Source organism: Nomascus leucogenys, chromosome 21, assembly GCF_006542625.1.
Source record: "Nomascus leucogenys isolate Asia chromosome 21, Asia_NLE_v1, whole genome shotgun sequence".
Classification (NCBI taxonomy): Eukaryota; Metazoa; Chordata; class Mammalia; order Primates; family Hylobatidae; genus Nomascus; species Nomascus leucogenys.
This window is the reverse complement of record NC_044401.1, coordinates 12,316,751-12,336,474: the sequence shown is the minus strand read 5'-3', so window position 1 is coordinate 12,336,474 and position 19,724 is coordinate 12,316,751. Positions and strand designations below refer to the sequence as shown.

At 38.3% G+C, this 19,724-nt stretch overlaps 1 protein-coding gene across 1 annotated transcript in view; it reads right to left on the bottom strand.

The window, feature by feature from the left end:
- MORC1 (MORC family CW-type zinc finger 1) overlaps positions 1 to 19,724 on the bottom strand; it is a 172,717-nt gene that overhangs the window by 1,802 nt on the left and 151,191 nt on the right. The window contains exons 24-27 of the mRNA XM_003261783.3: positions 19,069 to 19,221; positions 10,548 to 10,620; positions 8,890 to 8,943; positions 2,692 to 2,886 (exon numbers count right to left, since the gene is read on the bottom strand). Of these exons, the coding sequence (XP_003261831.2) occupies positions 2,692 to 2,886; positions 8,890 to 8,943; positions 10,548 to 10,620; positions 19,069 to 19,221 (475 nt within the window). The remainder of the gene's footprint in view (positions 1 to 2,691; positions 2,887 to 8,889; positions 8,944 to 10,547; positions 10,621 to 19,068; positions 19,222 to 19,724) is intronic.

The following is a 19,724-nucleotide window of genomic DNA, read 5'->3' as shown; positions in this document are numbered from 1 at the left end:
CCTCTCATCAAACAAGGGCAATTTTGTGAGAGTTTTGACAGGAAATCATTAGGCATACACCTTATAGTCCTAATCTGACTCCTTCTGACTTCTTTTAAAAAATCTTTAAAAAAGAAATCTGTAAAGGGCATCCATTTTTCTTTAATAATGTAAAAAAGACTGCATTGACATGGTTAAATTCCAAGGGCTCTTAGATCTTTACAGATGGACTAAAAGGCTGCTGCCATTGCTTATGTAAGTGTCTTGACCTTGATGGAGATTATGTTGAGAAATAAAGTTTACATTTTAACTTTTAACTTTTAATCCCATTTTTCCACAAACTGTTTGAGATCCCCTTGAATGTTCCCTCTTGGTTGACTGATCTAAATCTCACTCCCTTGGGCCCAACTATGGGATCAACTAACTCTCCAACTGAACATTACAGATAAGAGGGTTTTTAGGAAAGGCCTTTCAGAAACAATCCCAGCACTAAGTGTCTAGCACCATTAACCTTGCCTCTGCATCTCTTCTCTGGTTCCACAAAACATGCTTCAGCTTTACTCCCTCTACCATAGATTTGCTCTAACAAGGCTGAATTGTACTGAGTTCCAGCTTTGTGACTGGGACACTGTTCCTACAGATGGATTACAATGATGTTGATATTTACCTTGACTTCCAAATATTCGCTGACCCTGAAGAATGCCCTGTGACCCTGACACAAAGCACTTCTTGTCCTGTTAGATATAATCTGATCTTTTGGCTATTATCCTCTGCCTGGTGGAATAAACTTCTTCCAGGATGCTACATTATTTCCACGCTCAGCTTCTTCATGTGCCTGCCCCATCTCTATCTGCTCTGGGTCCCTCATCTCGATTCTCTGCTGTACTCTATTGCAGTGGCTCTGGCAATCAGAGACTGTGAAATAGAAATTTCATGTGGGGGGATGAGAGTAATACATCTGGGCAGGAGCCCTTTGAGTACCTCTCCACTGAGACTAGGCAAAAGAGTTTCATATTCTGCTGGTTGAAGCCCTTCACCTGCCTACCAAACTTTGTGAATACAGCAAATTAAATTAGTATGGTTACTCTGGCTGCTGTTTAAGAACCAAGAGGTTTGGCAGAGAAGGAGTAGTAAATGATTATTCTTTCAGTTTTTCTTAGCCAAACGTGGATTTGCTATTATGAAAGCCAATTATTTTATAAACTTGTTTAATAGTCAGGAAGTGGCATTCAATTTCTAGGATACAGAATTTCTTTGGTCTTTCTAGTTTACTTGTTAGTGAAACAATAATCGTCACTGAAACACCACCACGTGCTAGGCTCCATACCAGACTTTTAACACATGAAAACATTTGGCATCCTTCACAGCCACAAGAACCAAAAGGAGCTCTGCTGAAATCCTACTCTCACAGCAACAAATAAACTAGACAAATTGGCTGAAGTGGTATGGTTGATAGAAGCACAAATACAATTACCTTTATATAAAAATTAGCATTAAACATCTTTCTAAATTTTAATAACATAACATTTTAACTGTTGCCTAGACCATCAAAGGGGAGAGGAACTTCTCTTTTGGCAATATACTTAAATTAAGCAAAAAAAAAAGCTTTTCTGCATTTTGTTTTGTATTTAATATAAGATAAATTTCAGATTAATTAAAAATTTTTTTGAAGTGGGAATGGACTCCCATGTTTAAATGTTCACAACCAGGAATGAAACCCAGGCAGCCTGGCTTCAAGATCCATGTTCTTCACACATTATACAGATGTTTCTTTGTCTCTCCCCAGCCTTTTCAAGGGCAAGGCAATCCTCTAGCCAGTCCTCCATAAGGGTCTCAGTTCTTGTCCCCTCACCTTGCATGGCCCAGGAAGGCTCTGTCTCCTGTTCCAGCACTCAGGGCCTATATTTGAGGACAAAATGCCACAGACTCCCTAGGCTCATTGTTCTGGCTTGGATTTCTCAATTTATTTCTAGAATCCACAGGAAGACCTTCAATCTTGACTACATATATTTTCAGTTTTGTTGTATTTTATGCAGCATTCATGTGCTATAGAAGATGGGCTCCTCCTCATTAGTTCAACCTATCACATAACTCAATTCTTTATACATTAAAACATACAAACAAAATTGACAGTAATCCATACTTACATGATGTTTCCTGACTTCTCCCAAACTGTCCTCTAAGATTAAGAGGGTTTATTTTTATTTATGCATTAAAATAAAAGCAAAGTAAAATATTTCACTGTCTGAAAAAACTGAAATAATTACCTACGGGTCACATGTTATTAAGGGGACACCGAGGGTGATCATGCTATACCAACAGCACAAGCAAAGATTCTGAATTAAGATACAAAAGAACATGCACCTGTAGTTCCAGCTACTCGGAAGGCTGAGGCAGGAGGACTCACTTGAACCCGGGACGTGGAGGTTGCAGTGAGCCAAGATCGCACCACTGCACTCCAGCCTGGCAACAGAGCAAGACTCTGTCTCGAAAAAAAAAACATACGAAAGAACACAGAGTTTCTAAATGTTCTAATATATGCCTTCACAGTTCATTTATTTATGATTTCAAAATCCTTATGCGGAGAGTAAGGGCTGACTTAAGTGACTTGTCCAGGTCAGTAAGAGAATGACAATGTTAGGAGAAGAAGTTAGCTGAGTTTTCGTTCCGTAGGGTCTACTCCTACTGCTCAAATACAATTTTTTCACTCACCAGTTGAAGTTTCTGCAACAATAGTGCCAGTTTTATACGAAGATTCTTCAGCTTATCATCAGAGATTTTTCTTTTATTTTCACATTGCCCCAGAGAGATTTCATTATGTATTCCTCTTGTATTTGAATCATAGATAATGGACTGCAATTTCCTCTTTATTTTTTTTTCATATTGGACCATGTAAGTATTCTGTATCTGGGAATGTTTTAAAAACAGTTTTAGCATGTTTTTAAAATATTACTTTCCCCCTAATATCACTAGACAATTTCATATTCCAACTCTGCCTACATGTACCAAGTGTCAACTTTGTAGGTAAGTACTAAAGGTGGTCTAAATTTAGGAAATATTGATACCCTTAAGGAACTTACATAAACTCTGATAGAAGACTAAGAGAGAAGAGAAAAATGTATAATATTTCAGTAATTGTAATTATAAGGAGGAAAGAGACACATGACAGTAAGCTTGGAGACCTTTGCTCTGGAATGAAGAAGAAACTTCGTAAAGGTTGAATCTGTTCTCCCAGTGGTGATCACCAGATTATTTAAGGCACAAAGTGAGCAGGTGCCTGTGACTCTCTCTCCACAGCACCAGTAATTCACAGGCAATGACAGAATGGCCCACCACTTGGGGCTGTCTGGTAGATGATGTAGTGTTACTTGTAAGGCAAGGCTGTAGCATCTAGAAAGCACAGAAACTACAGAAAGAGGAATTCCTGTTCTCACTCTCTTCGGGTTCCTTACTGTGATACAAAAAGTACAGGTAGTTATGTATATGACCCTCATTAATTGAAGAATCTTGGACGTTTTCCAAAATTTCATGCTGTGCCTGAGGCACTCATGAGGTAGAGAGACATAATGGAGAGGCCAAATGCTTCCGTTTCAGAATGACATTAATTGCTTGTATAAACGTTTCTAGAAGGTCAAGTGATATTCAGAGAAAAGAGATACAGGGCAAATCCCACTTTGATAAGCATTTGGATGTTTATGTAATAAGGCCATTTCTGTGTTCTAATATGACTGGGTTGCCAAGAAAGCTGTAAGGTGCCTCATTTGTCTTTTGGGCCTGCACTTCTCTCTTCAGACTCTCCACTACGTTGACTATGTGCAGACCCTTCTCTGACATCCACGTCATCTCCTTTAGCATTCACTGACCTCACGAGTTTCCCCTTTTTCTACAAAATCCTTTAAACAAGCAAACAAAAATCCCTACATATAGAAAATTCTGTTTAATAAATATTCAGTAATCAGTTCCTAACTCGAAAGCACTGCATTTAATTATAGATGATGTGGAGATATATAAGGTACAGTCTTTGCCCTCAAGAACTCTCTAGTCTACAGCATGAGATAATACAAGTGTGAAAATAAATCTTATGGAACATAAGGACCTTGTGCCCCCAAGTACTGCACTAAATAGCAGGGATTCAGGACAGCAGATAATGCAGCACTCACAGCAAGGGAATTTCAAACACATGGGTAAATCCTGCCTTGAAATCCAGGCTATATTGAAAGATCCTGGAGGGGAATCCACTTTTGAACATCTTTAATTCAACCTACAAGTTGATGACTTACAACTAAGGTAACCACCACCTCCACCAGGAAGCTTCATAGATGCTTCCTACAGAGGCTGCAGGCAAACCCAGGGAGAGATATCTACTGCCTGAAGGTGGAGTAGGAGGAATAATTCAACTCAGCTGGAATAAGGAGGACAGCGTTACATACAGTTCACATGTCACTAGCCACTTAATTACAGTTTTCAGAACTCTAGAATTTTATAGCTTTTGCCATGCTGAATAATAGTCAGAAAACACTTTTTTCATAAAAATAAAAGACACAATAAAATAAACCAAAACAAATCAAAGATAAATATCAAAAATGGCAAACATTATGGAAACATTATTTGAAAAAACAACAGTATTGCTCATCAGCCATCAAAAGGAACCTGCTATTGACACACTTAAATGGACCCGAAGTGATGCTGAATAAATAAGACAATTGTCAAATGACACATACATATGATTCCATTTCTACAGCATTCCTGAAAAGACAAAGCGATAGAGATGGAGAACAGAAACGTGGATGCCAGGAGTTAGAGGTGATTGTGGAAGGGCTGAGTGGATATGACTATAAAAAGGTAGCATAAGGGAGATACTTATGGTAATGAGAATTCTGCATCCTGATTTCGGTAATGGTTATACAAACTTCCATGTATGATAAACTGACATAGAACTATACACACACATTTTACCAATTTCCTGGTTTTGATATTGTACCATAGTTATGCATAATTATGCACTGGAGGAAACCGGGTGATGAGTACACAGGACCTCTCTGTACTATTTTTGCAACTTCCTATGAATCTATAATTATTTTGAAATTAAAAGAAAAAAGCAAAAACGAAAAGCCTCGACACTATTAATATGAGATGAGACCAAGAACGTTTATATAGTACACTACAAAGTCACATTCAGTCTCTGAAAGTTTACCTTTTAGTAACCAGTAAACTACGTTTTTGTCAAATACTACAGGCCAGCTTTTTGGTTTATTCTCCTGCCTTTCTCTCCAGGAGGTTCTGCTAACCCCTCCAAGAAGTTTCTATGAAAGGTAACAATTTTGACAACTGTTCAAGCTCAGTGTAAAAGGACATCTAGTTGTATTAGCTTTTTTTTGTGTTAACATTTTAATTAAGGTGAGAAAATAATTGTAACAAGATGAGAGGCTTAGTTCTGCTGGTTAAACCCACTCTTGTAGAGTATCTGCAGATCAAAAACCAAAGTCTTTCCGAACTACATTAATTCAGAATGGAATTAGGATTTCAAAGAAAGGGTATTTAACTGAGATTTTAATTTTCTGCCTTGAACTCAAGGAGTAGGAGCTCTAGCAGTTTTGCAGCTCCAAAATCCCAATGAGTTTGTGCAAAGTAAGGAAGGCCTACAACATCTATAGATTTTGTACCATACAAACAGGAATATTCATTTAAGTGTTTATGTTGGCAGGCACTAAAGCAGAAACAATCAACTTTGATTCAACACATAACTGTTAAGATCCAGATGCATTCAAAGGCACTGGTTGAATGCTGCTAGAATACAGAGTTTGATGACAGGATTATTAACTTCAAGGATTCTATCATCTAACTGAGGAGAAAACGAAATATAATCAACTATTAAAAGGTAGAAATGTTAATTAATGCTAAAACAAAGTTTTAAGGTTCTCCCAGAACACAGAGAGGTCAAGATTAATTTCACATGGAGAAACTGAGAGTCTTCACATCAAAGATAATATTGACCACGCTCAATGGGGAAGGATTTCAAGAGGCCCACTGTGTATTGGGAGAGTCGATAGGAGTATTTGGGGGAATATCAGGAGGGGAAAGGCTCAGAGGCAGACCAGTGTTAAGTAAGTTGGAATAACTCTGGGGCACTCATTTTAGATGGAACAGATGGCCTGTGAGGAAAGAATAAAAGATGATGGTTTGAGTCAGGTGATGCAGGACCACCAATGCCATTATGAATCACCTACTACTACAATAGTAGTTATGAAAACCACTGTTGTGACCAAAGAAGCCGGTGACTTATGTAAGTTTCTCCTGTGCTTTGATGTGGCTCTCTTTATTAAATGTACACACCTTAAATCAAGTTGTTCTGTGTTTTGCTTACAAGATCTCATTTCAACACGAACTGCTGGTCTCCTGACTGTTTATCTTGCTTTGATTTTTTTAATCTGACTTGCCCTGCCTGTTAAGGGGATACTGCTCATCATCTATGCTAACTCTGTTCACCCTGAATAAACACATATCTTACTCACTCTGGCTCCATTACTAATGGTGTAGACATTGGAAAAAATATTTAGAAACAGATATAAAAGGGTATATATCAGCTTGGATAAACAGCTGTATGACAGCATAATTCTTAGCAAATTTCTAAGTTTTACAGTGTATTCAAATCAGAGTCCCCTAACCAGTAAATAGAGAGCTACAGGAAGATCCAGGAGCCTTACTGATAAGCTCCTCAAGCTGACTGCCACAAACTTTCAGTTGGGACAATGAATTCCTGGTGGGCCAATACGCCAACCCATCTACCACACACACCCCACAGAAATATATTACTGTCAGCATCTCCTCCGTATATGTCTCATGATGTAATGTCAGGTCTCTAGTAAGTTAAAAATAATTCTTCTACACCAACAGGCTGAGAAGTTGTAATATACTTATTGCAAGTAATACATGTGACCTCTATCACAAAGATGAAGTATTAAAGTCTGGATGAGAATAAGATGAAATAGCCAGGTGTGGTGGTACAAGCCTGTAATCCTAGCCACTTTGAGGCTAAGCCAGGAGGATCGCTGGATCCATGAATTCAAGACCAGCGTGGGCAATGTAGCAAGATCCTATTTCAAGACAAAAACAAGCAACACAAAAATAGAGGGGGTGGGCAAAAAAAGTTGAAAAAAAACGTAGAATGAAAAGAACTTTGGAGTGGGAAAAATCAGGGTTCCATGACACTGGGGCATTATCTTTCTGAATCTCTATTTCCTCATTACTAAAAGAGATAGTGGTACCTACCTACCAAAGTTGTGAGGATAAATGAGTTAATATAGAAAAGACCTAGTTCAGTGCCTGGCTCTAGTGGCTCTCAAACAATCAATCCCAGTTTTACATTATTGATGAAAATAATATTAGTGGTAGAACAGCATCAAAATATATTGAAAGTAAACTTTGTCTTTTATTCTTGTTAGGAAATGTTGACATGTAACTCTTCAAACTGAAAATGCTCAGTTACTGCTTTTACAGCAAAATGTTATTCAGAAAATAAATTCACTTTTCAGTTGAACAGTAATGGGAGACCAATAACTAAACCTCCCCTTTCATTTCCAGTTGTTTATCGCCGTCCAGTTGATAGAAACACCAAAGGCAAACCTATCAACAAGGGTTGTTAAATTTGGGCCCAGTCTGAACTTTAAATACCGTGTGATACAGTCTTTGTAAGAAGGAATATGGTTTAGGTTCTACCTGTCAAGTTTGCCTAGTCGTATGTCTTTTGGGAATTTACTTCACCATTCTTTTTCACTTATAAAACAAGAATATTCAGATGTCTTCCATTATAATTGCTTCTTGGACTTTTGGCTAAGATCAAATGCAAATGTTCTCCATTACCTATAAAAACTATGAGGCAGTGTCTCTGCTTAGAGCCATTCTTTGCACAACTCCAGGAAGGGCCAGTCGCCTCTTAATCTTTATAGATTTTCATGTTATGAGAACTTTCCAAAGATGGCTTAAACATAAGCATACAGAAGAAGATGCTAATGGATGCACTAATGATGGAGCTGGTGATTAGGTGACAAAGCACAGGTAAAGTGTCAACAAAGATCCAACATTTCAGTACTGATCCTGGTGTCAAAGTTCTTGGCTACTCTGGTCTGTGCGATGAATCTGGGAACCTTCATGGCCATCCTGGCTCCAACATTCATCCCCTACATCAGCTTGGCCAAGTTCACATCTTGGAGTACCAGGGTTTTTTTTTTAAGTGTAAAATAAGGGATTTGAGGGCATGTGATTTTTTGAGATATTTCTGTAGTAGAACTGAAGGGCACTCTGGACCCTTTCTCCCCCAGGAAATCCTTAAGGACTAGATACACAGCATTATTTGATAACTGTTAAAAAAATCTATCCAGAGAAAGAGAAAGGTTGTAAGGAAATACACAAAAATACTAATATCAGTGATCTTGGAATGGCTTGAGGCTATGGATGGATTTTTAAAAATTGCTTTTACTTCTTATATTAGCATTAATTACTTTTATGTCTACTTTTAGGATGGAAAAATCACTAACTTAAAAAACTATTGATAAGGTACTTAAAAAACTCACTAGATATCAAATTGTTTGAAATAATTTAAAACTTTAAAATTTCTGCTTCAGTCGAGCATTTTGAGGATTCGGTGAAAATATTTCTTAAAAGCTCAGAATGCCCTGTTTCCTATTCAAGACACAGTCCTACTCTAAGTGTTTCATAGCTTTATGTTATAGAAATGTATTTTAAAATTCAAAAGTATGTTGCTTTATGACATCTGATATGCTATACATTAATCTAAGTCTCAATCAGTGAATGCAAATTTGATTTCCTTTCAAACCTAACATTTGGAAATGTACATTATTTATCCTTTCGAACACAGGATCATATAAATGGTGATAGTGAAAGGAAGCTTACCTGGTTGAAACACATTTTCAGCTTTTTGTTTATCTGCTCTGGGCACTGCTCCAGCTGTTTTCATAAATGATAATAGAACAGGATATTAGCTTTTAGAGAATGTGCTGTCTACAGCAGAGTTATATCACGCAAGCATTGAGTATAAAAAGCATCAAAGCCTAGAACTGGCCAACATTGGTACTGTGGCCTTTTAAGTCTGGGTCTAATTAAATTAATTAACTAAATTATACTTTGCTTCCTTCCAAAAAAGGATTAAGTCAGCTTACATAAACGAATACAGCACAGTTAAAAAATTGTGCAGATACAAAACTCAAGGTGAAGGAAAATTAAGTGATAAAATAATAAATATTCAAAGGGAGATGTCAAGAGGGCAGCTGGAGTCTGGGTTTCTTGGAAGGGAGTGCCAGAGAAACAGATGGGGAAGTCACTGGCATGTGGGGGGTAGTATTAATATTTTAAAGTTAGAGATTAGATGAGGTTACCTAGAAACAGCATTTAATAGAGAAAAGGAAGTGGCCCAGGAACGAGCCTTGAGACATGCCAACATTGAGAAACCACATACAACGGGAGCTGCCACGAAGAAGATGGGAGGGAGGAAAGCAAAAAAAAAACAAAAATAAAAATAAATAAAAATACATAAATAAAATGGGCAGTGTGCAGTCACAGGAGCTACACAAAGAAGGTGCTTCAAGAAGGTGAAAGTGGTCACCTGGGTTGAAGGCCTCTGACAGGTCAGGTAAGAGTGACACTACACTTATCAAGAGGTCACTGGTGGCCCTGACAAGAACAGTCATAGTTCAGCTGTGGAATCAGAAGACCCACGGGAGAGGATGAGGTGAGAGTAGAGGGCAAAGAGGCAAAAACAATTATTACAGACTAGAAAATTAGGGATGGTGCCCAGGATCAGACTCATATAGTCCCTCTGTTGCATTCATAATTTGTGCTATTTTCACCAATACCAAGTATATCCATCATCTCCACAGGCAACACTGAGCCTGGAGGTGGAGAAAAGGCCTCCCACCCTCCTGCACTAGGCAGCTCTTCCCTCCACTTCTGCTGAGCAGCTTGTCAGGCTGCTCACTCAACTTCACCACAGCCCTGCGGGAGCCCTTTGTAGACTACTCGTTGTTACTTAAGCATAGCCAATAGATGCGAGGCTTACTCTTTGCACCCCAAGTAGCTGTTCAAAGTTTTCTTTCCAATCACATCTGGTACTGTTCCTGAGAGATTTGGTAAACACAATTTTCTTCATCTATCTCAGTGATATCTTGGTGATTTCGGTAAGATTAGTGCTTTGGATACCTAATGTGCCTGACCTACCCAATCCTCAGCTCAGCTCCTCGTAATAAGCAGCTGAGGAGATGTATCTAAGGAACAGAAACTCTGTTTTTGGTGGGGGAGAGGGAAGTCAGGGACTATGTCCTGTTTCTTTTCATCTCTGCAACTATCTGTCTGTAAGATCTTTTCCACCTTATTTAACTCACAGCCACAATGATTTCAAATATAGCTTTAATTATGAATCATCATTTGGTGTAAAGATGCTTATCTTTATTCACTTAAGCCACTCCAGGTCCTCTTATTGGAAACACTTTACATTTTTCTTCACAGATTCAGGCTATTCTGTCATTCCCTCACAGTTCCAAAAAAAACCAGCTTACCTCACAACTTAATGCAGGTTCTTCCAATTCTGATGGTAGCTGATACTCAGGAAAAAAATACAGAAGAATCTCCCTAGGAATACAAGCACAGCAGATATGGGAATATACTAGGACAACAGAGGTAGCACTCATCTGTCAGAACTGGGTTTGTCTCCTGGGTATTAAATATCCTGGCAAAGATGGACATTAGTTCCCCCCAAACATTTTGTTTTTATCATTGACATCAAAGAAAAGCATAGACTGGGGAGAGGAAGGTGGGTGTGGCTATAAAAAGGCAATAGGAGGGACCATTCTGGCAAAGGAACTGGTCTGTATCTTGATTGCATCAATGTCAATATCCTGATTGTGATTGTGTTCTAGAGTTTTGCAAGAAGCTAGGTGAAGGGTACAGGGGATCTCTCGGCATTATTTCTTACAACTTAATGTGAACATACATTTATCTCAAAATAAAAAGGTTACTGAAAGAGGAAGGAAGGAAGGGAGGGAGGGAGGGAGGGAGGGAGGGAAGGGGACAGGGAGGAAAAAAAGAAAAGAAAAGAAACCAGCCAACCTCACAATGCCTCGCAATCCATAAACAACCAGTCCAGGAAAGGCCTGTACCTAGTTGAGTGTTCTCTTCTGCAGAGAACTCAGCATTGCAAATTTCCTGGAAGAAACTAGGCTGACTACAGACTTACTGACTTTTTTCCTGAGAAAAACCAAAGAGTTCAAGTCTCCAGAGTAATTTTTGCATAAGGGACTCCAAGACTACTCTTAGAAATCATACGTGGAGCCTGCTCTTTCTAAACAGTGGTGGCCATTGTTCTGACAGGTGCTTCATTTTGTCAAAAGACAGTAGCACCCATCCTTCTACTGTGACAGCTTTTCTAGGATTAATCACCTATATGACACATATTTCATTCCTGGGAGAATATGAGATCTAGAAATTTATAGCCACCACATCTTAAAAGTGTATAGTATTCTAATGCTGACGTATTCCATGAGCCTCATGTATATTATCTAAGGGATTTGCAAACTTTTTCCAGTTGTAAAATAATATGGTATACCAAAGAGAAAACAGCTCTTTCTTATACAATTTACCTTCCTCATACTTTAAGTATATTATTTGTATTAATACACATTTATAATTTCAAGGAGATTCAAACCAAAAAGCTGAAAATTCTTGGCATTACCCAAACATTAAATATGACATACAACACTCCTTAGAGTTATTTGCCTGGCTAGTAAGAAGATAAATGGGGTAGGAATGGGATTAAAAAAAGGGGGAGGCAGCTTCCAGGCATATGAGATGAGAAGAAATCATGTGGCATAGAAAGAAAAGTTGCAACAGGAGTTCCTGGGAAAGGCAACCTGGGTCAACATTATGGCCGTTTTGTTGGAGCAGGAGGGGTGAGAGATCTTTTACATAAACTAAACCTTGCTTCTCCTCAAATTCAGGCTCCCTTTCCCCACCACAGGCTTGAAACCTTTTCAGAGCATTGGTTCTTTCCATTGTGGGTATAAATTCTTTTGTCTTTAAATTTAGAGCAAATCAGAAATCCCCTAAGACTACGCTCTTAGACAAATAAATATTAGATGGCAGCATTTACTAGGGAAGGGGAGAAACCCAAGGGGAAGGTTGGAGTGAGAAAAAGTTCTGGATTAGTTCTCGATTACTTTCAATCTGTGGCATCTATATTTCAAAATCTATAGCAAACATCTCTAGAGTCTGAATACTGTCTTACACATGTACTATTATTTCTAAAAATAGACACATAATAGATATCTTTAAACATGGTTTCATGTTTACTGAAATCACAGCACCTTTTGCCATTTTGCCTTTTCTCAACTCATTAATTCCACAGACATTCTTTAAACCCCTACTAAAACAACACCTTTGACCTTCAGTGCCCCACAGAGCCTGGCATCATGCCCCCATGCTAGGAACCCAATACAATCTTACTGAACTGATTTGGCCTGGTGGGGAAATAAAGACAAGAAAGCAAGTTATTCCAATACCATGTGATAAATGCTTGGAGGACAATGAGAAAGGTGCATCATGGAGACCAGAAGAAGGGGCTCTAACTCATATTTCAGTAGCCATAAAGGAAGAGTGGGAGTTAGCCAGGTGTAGCAGATGGGGGCATATGAAGGAAGTATTCCAGGCCACCTGCACCATACACCAGAGAATTTTGTAATTTTCTTTGGGAAAATATCTGACCAAAAAGTTGGTCAGATTCAAGTATTTTTTTCTTGGCTTTTTGTTTGTTGGTTTGTTTGTTTGTTGGGTTTTTTGTTTGTTTTGTTTTGTTTTTGAGACTGAGTCTCACTCTGTTGCTGAGGCTGGAATGCAGTGGTGCGCGATCTCAGCTCACTGCATCCTTCACCTCCTGGGCTCAAGCAATCCTCCCAACTCAGCCGCCTGAGTAGCTGGGATTACAGGCGCACAAGGCCACACCCAGCACATTTTTGTATTTTTTTTTTTTAGAGACAGGGTTTCGCCATGTTGCCCAGGCTGGTCTCAAACTCCTGAGCTTAAGTGATCCCCACACCTTGGCCTCCCAAAGTTCTGGGATTACAGTTGTCAGCCATCGCACCCAGCCAACCCAACTATTCTTTATAAAGTACTAGAATTGGGCCAAGCACTGCTATAATTTTCTACACATAATTTCATGTAATCATTATGGAAAGTCTTTGATTGAGGAATTATCCCTATTTTCTCTGATTTCCTGGCTATTAAAGACACCCTCACCACCAGGCCCAAACAAGTTCCCTGTACCCTCCTTCAATGTCTGTCTCCCTCCTGGACTCCCTGGTATTGAGCCTTTTACTCTCTTCTACATCGGATTGCTCCTAAATAGCTTCTCCCTTGGAGATTCTGGTCTGTAAGACTGACTAGAGAGGAAGACCAATTACCCAGCAACTTGCAGTCTCTAAACACAAACACACAGGCCTTTCCCTTTTCCTGTAAAATTAATTCAGGAAAACAATTAGATTCTGTAAAAACCTATAGGATACCAAAAATCACACACATAGGGTCTGATTGTAGATGCTTAAGAACTCTTCAAAAATTACTTCAGTTTTATTGTCTTGAGTCCCTTTCTTTAATGATATTCTCCAGCAATACTTTCTTTGTTCTCGAGAGTACATCTTATCAAACCTCTCTCTATCCTCAAACTTGAGATTTCCTCTAGAACAGACACAGTGAGCCAGGAATCCATGAAGTACATTTCAAGGTGGGCCAGGAGACACAAAGCACAAAATTATAGGAATAAACCAGGATTCATTTACTAGTATCCACTGCATCAAGTAGATGCATTTGGGGCAACTCTTGACCCAAGTGCTGCCATTTCAATGGGACTTTTGTCCCACTTAGGAACAGGAATAGTCCTTCCCTTGAAGCATTTACTCAGAATTTTATCCCCAGAGCTGATAATAAAATCAGAAATTTGTCTTTGTTTAACATTGTCTTTCTTCTCAAGAATTCAAGAAATAAATATCCTAAAGATCTCTTCCAAAGTTGTTACTTTCATCCAGAATCTTGGCTATGATGCCCATCTCAGCTGAATTTCTGTGGGACCCACATCCATATCTGCAAGTTTGAATTCGAAGTTTTTATAGAGTTCAATTAAGTGAGCTGAACCACTAAATCAACACCATCTCTATAAATGATGGCCAAGCTTTGAAAAGTTCCAGCTAAGGGCCATTTCCATTTCACTCCATAGTCATATTCCTTTCTCAACAAAATAATTTTTACTAAGAAAAATCTTTGACTCATGTTGATACAACTCTACTCTTTTTAACGTGGTAGACATGGGCAGGAGTCCATAGAGTTACCTGGTCATCCAGCTGTTCTTTTTAAACAATAACCTAGTTAATTAGCTTAGTCCTAGCTAAGGAGAAGAGCAAGCCTCCTACTGGAGGTTGACCAAAACTGTCTTCCTCAACTCAGTAAAAGACTAGTATGAAATGGAAATGGCACAGGTCTAATAATGTTTTTTGGCAGACCTCAACTGCTAGTATATGTATTTTCATGGCCTTTTCCTTTAACTGGCAGAAATGTTAAAAAGTGACTTTCTTTTTAAAACTTATTTTTGGTATTTTAAAAATCTAAGATAACAAAAAGCATGTTTATATTTTTATAGAGATGAAATAAATGGAGTCTGCCTTATCAAGTTTATATACACAACAATAAACCAAAACAAGGCATTACAGTTCAACAGTTAAGAGCAAGGACTGTGGGGTCAGATTGCCAGGATTCAAATCCAAGCTCTATCACTTAAGTGTTATATAATGCTAGGCAAATTACTTAACCTCTACATGTCTCAGTTTTCTCATCTGCAAAATTATGATAATAAAAATATCTATTTATAGGATTGTTGTAAGATGACTGAGCTATCATATGTAAAGCCCTTAGGACTGTGCCTAGCACATAGTAAGTGCATAACAAATACATATTATTACTAATATTATTGCTATTATTATTATTGAAAGAGATTTGAAATGTAATACTACTCCAATGTTTAGGATCATCTGATAAAATTTAATAGTCTGGAACCAGTTCAGCTTATGTACCACTAACTTAACACAACTCAGTTGCACTCCAATATTTAAAAGTATTTTAACATCCAGTAATACTGTTTACTGCTTTTTACATGAATCCCTTTCAATTAAATTAAAAGTATTATTTAAATATATGCCGATATATGTTAGACATACTGTGGACAATTCAATCTGTTTTCAAAGATGTTACTTTATTTGGGAAGTCAACAAACTAATACACAAAAAGCAAGAAGTAATATAAGACAGGAAAATGCCTGACTGAGCATAATTAGGTAATGAGTATGTACACTAAAATCTATATTTTTAATTAATTGTTAGCATTAATTACACAGAGATGGCCAGACACTACCTTGGCACTGTGGAAACGGATAACGATGATGTCACGTCCAAAGTGATCCAAATGGAGGGAACACCCTTTACACTTCAAAGGTCTCTAACTACTACTCTTTTTTATCATGTGACAAGAAAGGTAAATATGGTAAACAATTCTGAGTATTTCTTTATACTTTATACCCTTTACATTGTACACAGCTAGCCACAATCTTCATGCCTTGAAAAACTTAAAGTCTGGCCGGGCGCGGTGGCTCACGCTTGTAATCCCAGCACTTTGGGAGGCCGAGGCGGGCGGATCACGAGGTCAGGAGATCGAGACCACGGTGAAACCCCGTCTCTACTAAAAAATACAAAAAATTAGCCGGGCGCGGTGGCGGGCGCCTGTAGTCCCAGCTACTCAGAGAGGCTGAGGCAGGAGAATGGCGTGAACCCGGGAGGTGGAGCTTGCAGTGAGCCGAGATTGCGCCACTGCACTCCAGCCTGGGTGACAGAGCGAGACTCTGTCTCAAAAAAAAAAAAAAAAAAAAAGAAAAACTTAAAGTCTAGTAAATTCAAGAAATTACATGTGGACCAGATATAAAATAGCAAATAATACTACAAAAACAACAACAAGAAAAACAACAAAATACCTAACAAAGAAAACAAGAAATCTGTTTTCACTGGTGAAATTTGAGAAAACATACTACATGTTGCTGAAGGCAAAAGAGAAAACTGGTATGACAAGGAGCTCATTTTGTTTTAGTTAAATGCTGTGTTCTGTCCAAATTTTTTTATCATAGAATATTTTTAATAAAATAATCACCACACAAAATTTAAGCTGGTACAGAATAGACCTGATATATTAACACATTCAGCTTTCAGAGTGCTCAGTTGATAACAGTATGATGATTCTAAGCAATAAAGAGTCTGCCTGTTCATTAGAGAGAGAGTTTCTGGGAAATTTTAATTTTCTAGTGATGCCTAATGATAGAAGTGGATGCAATTTAAAGTCTTAGTACACTCAATCAGATTATCCCCTTTTTGATCACATGTAACTCACTAAAATTAATAGAAATGTTACACTCAGACAAATAACAAAAATTAGCCAAGAAAAAAAATCAGAAAAATAATGAATCTGAAAAAGAAAGTTGATCTATCTGAAAAAGAAATTTAAGTAGCTATGCATCCAAACTCTGCTGCAACACACTCAGACAGGTCTCTCTAGGTCTCCTAGTGTGAAGAGAGGGTATATACTATATATGATTAAGATCATGGGATTCCAAATCAAAAAGCCTTGCCTTAAACCCCAGCCCCATCCTTCTTATTTGTGTAATTGTCCATGAGACATGTAATGTTTAGTTTCTCTAAGTTTCAGTCTCCTCATCCACACACAATATTTAAAAATAACACAAATCTCATGAATTTGTGAGAATAGAAATTAATTTATAAAAAGTAAGTGGGTGGATGCCTGAAATATAATAAAGGTTCAAACCTGATAGCTATTACTGTTATAGTTATTATTGTTACTATTATTTTTATGGAGACGGGGTCTTGCTATGTTGCCCAGGCTGGTCTCGAACTCCTTGTTTCAAGCAATCCTCCCACGTTGGCCTCCCAAAGTACTGGGATAATAGGCATGAGCCACGGTGCCTCGTGTGATAGCTACTATTATTAAGAAGGCCTGATTCACTTGTAGCCATGTCCAAATAATTGAATATGTGGTCATATCTATACATTTTTAATGATATTCACATTTATTCAAATATATACAGGCACATGCATATAAAACTTACTGTATACTACTATGCTTTAGTGACCAACCAATAGGCCTGAATTTTAGGACCACTAACATATCAGGGTTCAAATTCACAGCAATCCAACTTCAAAGCTGAGGACCTTAAATACCACTTCTAGAAAAATACAGGCAGAGGGTAGGAAACTAGTTAGAGAATCCCATTCTTTAGGGATTATACTGTAAGCTGCAGCAGTGTAATACTGACATCTATCTAGATCATTGGATAAGTGGCCTTTTTTTTTGAGACGGAGTCTTGCTCTGTCACCCAGCCTGGAGTGCAGTGGCGCGATCTCAGCTCACTGCAAGCTCCGCCTTCCGGGTTCACGCCATTCTCCTGCCTCAGCCTCCCTAGTATCTGGGACTACAGGCACCTGCCACCCCGACCGGCTAATTTTTTGTATTTTTAGTAGAGAGAGGGTTTCACCGTGTTAGCCAGGATGGTCTCGATCTCCTGACCTCATGATCTGCCCGCCTCGGCCTCCCAAAGTGCTGGGATTACAGGCATGAGCCACTGCGCCCGGCCAAGGCCTTTTTCAACCTTATAATGCCTGAACCATGCTGAGGTCTGGCCTGCTTTTGTCCCATTTCCAGGCTAGTGGAAGACTGCCAACCAGACAGAAAGGGATATTTGGTGGTCAGAACTTGATGTTCTGGAATGTAGCAGTCTGTATTCATTGCTCCATCAACAACTTGTCTCTGGATCCCTAGTGTCAGTAGTGAAAACAGATACCTCTACAAGGTCTAAGGTGGGTCCATCCACATGTAACCAAGAGTGCTTCCTCCCTCCCAGGGCAGGACTGGTGTTAGGCATGAGACAGCAGGTGGGGTCTTCATGCCCATGTAATAATCATAGCCCTGCACCCTGGATGCTGCTACAAAGACTTTCGCCACACCCACGGCATCTGTGGAATTGGGTTCAAGTCTACTGGGGTTAGCAGTCTCCTCTCACAAACAGGACCACAGCCTGGGCCTTAGGAGAGGCTACAGTCCCTATGTACATGTTCTCCTCCACCTTTCTCTTTCTTCCTACCTGCTTCTACTGTTTGAGAACTCTCATCTTCAGGAAGATTATGTCAATCACTGATGAAAAAATCAAGTAGCTATCCTAAGGAAAAATACTATTCCAGGTAGGGCATGTTGTTTGTTTTCCCTGGCCTGAGCGTCTCACCCCACACAAGACCCTTAAAACCCAACAAAAGTCTGTGGATCCCAACAAAACCAATGAGGTACATTAATTTAGTGGTGCTACTGGACCCACCTCCCACCCTCCCATATGGCACCTATTTTAGAGCACGATTCTGTATACAGACTTCTTTGACTTGATTTTAAGTCCCCCATCTATTATCAGTCTCTATTTGGAAAAACCCTGAATTATGAACTTTTTCCTCTCCTTGTCTCCATACTTTGAGAAATGAGACCCAGACATTTAAATTCCTCAAATACCATGTCCACAAATGTTAACATTCTACACAGAACAAAACAAGTAAAACTCAATTTCCCTCAATAAGTTCAGTATCCAAAACTAAAACAAACCAAAAAAAGCCCAGATTTTTAAAAAGGCCATGCAATGTCATAAGAGTCTTTGTTGGGGAAAAAAGAAAGAAAATTCAGTAAAAATTATTTATTACATTCAAGAGAAGACTAATGTCCACCATACTGCCAGACTATGTAACAACAGGCAGTTACCAGTTCTATTATAAGGGATATTTAACCCATAGTATATCTAAATGAGCATAGTTGGGAGACAAGTCATAATGTCACTCTACTGAATTTATTCAGTATCATTAAAACTCAATAGGGAAAACAACAGGAGTTGTCACTGCTTAGAAAGTTAAACAAAGCATGTGGAAATATGTGAGTAAATATCTTTACCTTAATTTAGACTTCAGTTTTCTCACTGTTTCCTTGACAGGTGTGCTTTGAGAAGACGTTGGCGAAGAAGCAACTTTACAACTGCCACTCACAGAAACTCTGGCTTTGCATCCAGAACCTAGATTCACATCTTCCATCGGCACATTGAGCAAGCTGAGGTTTATCATTTCAAAGTAGAAATCATGTTAGGTATTAATAATTTTAGAAACATTAATATACAAAAATGAGTGAAATGTTCATATACAACAAATGAGAACAAGAAAATGTGTAATGCTGAAAACTGCCACCACTGTAGTTACATGAAACAAATTCTTAATTAGAAGAATTTATATTTATTCCAGTCACATATTTTTTTCAAAGTTTTTAGGTAGTAACAATTAAATGGAATTGGTGATAATTTATTTTTAACAGTAGTCATATACTACTTGTCTCTCACTTGCTGAAAGAGACTTTTTAAACCTGTTAAACAGCTATATAATATTTTTTGTAAGCCTCATGGTAACCATACGGCAAAAATCTACAATGGATATACTTAAAAAGCAACAAATTAAAACATACTGTAACCAAGTAGCCCCATTTTTCTAGGAAAAAGAAAATGAATTACTATTATTTTTTATTTTCTCTTTTCTCCATTTCCCCATTCCCCACTTCCTACA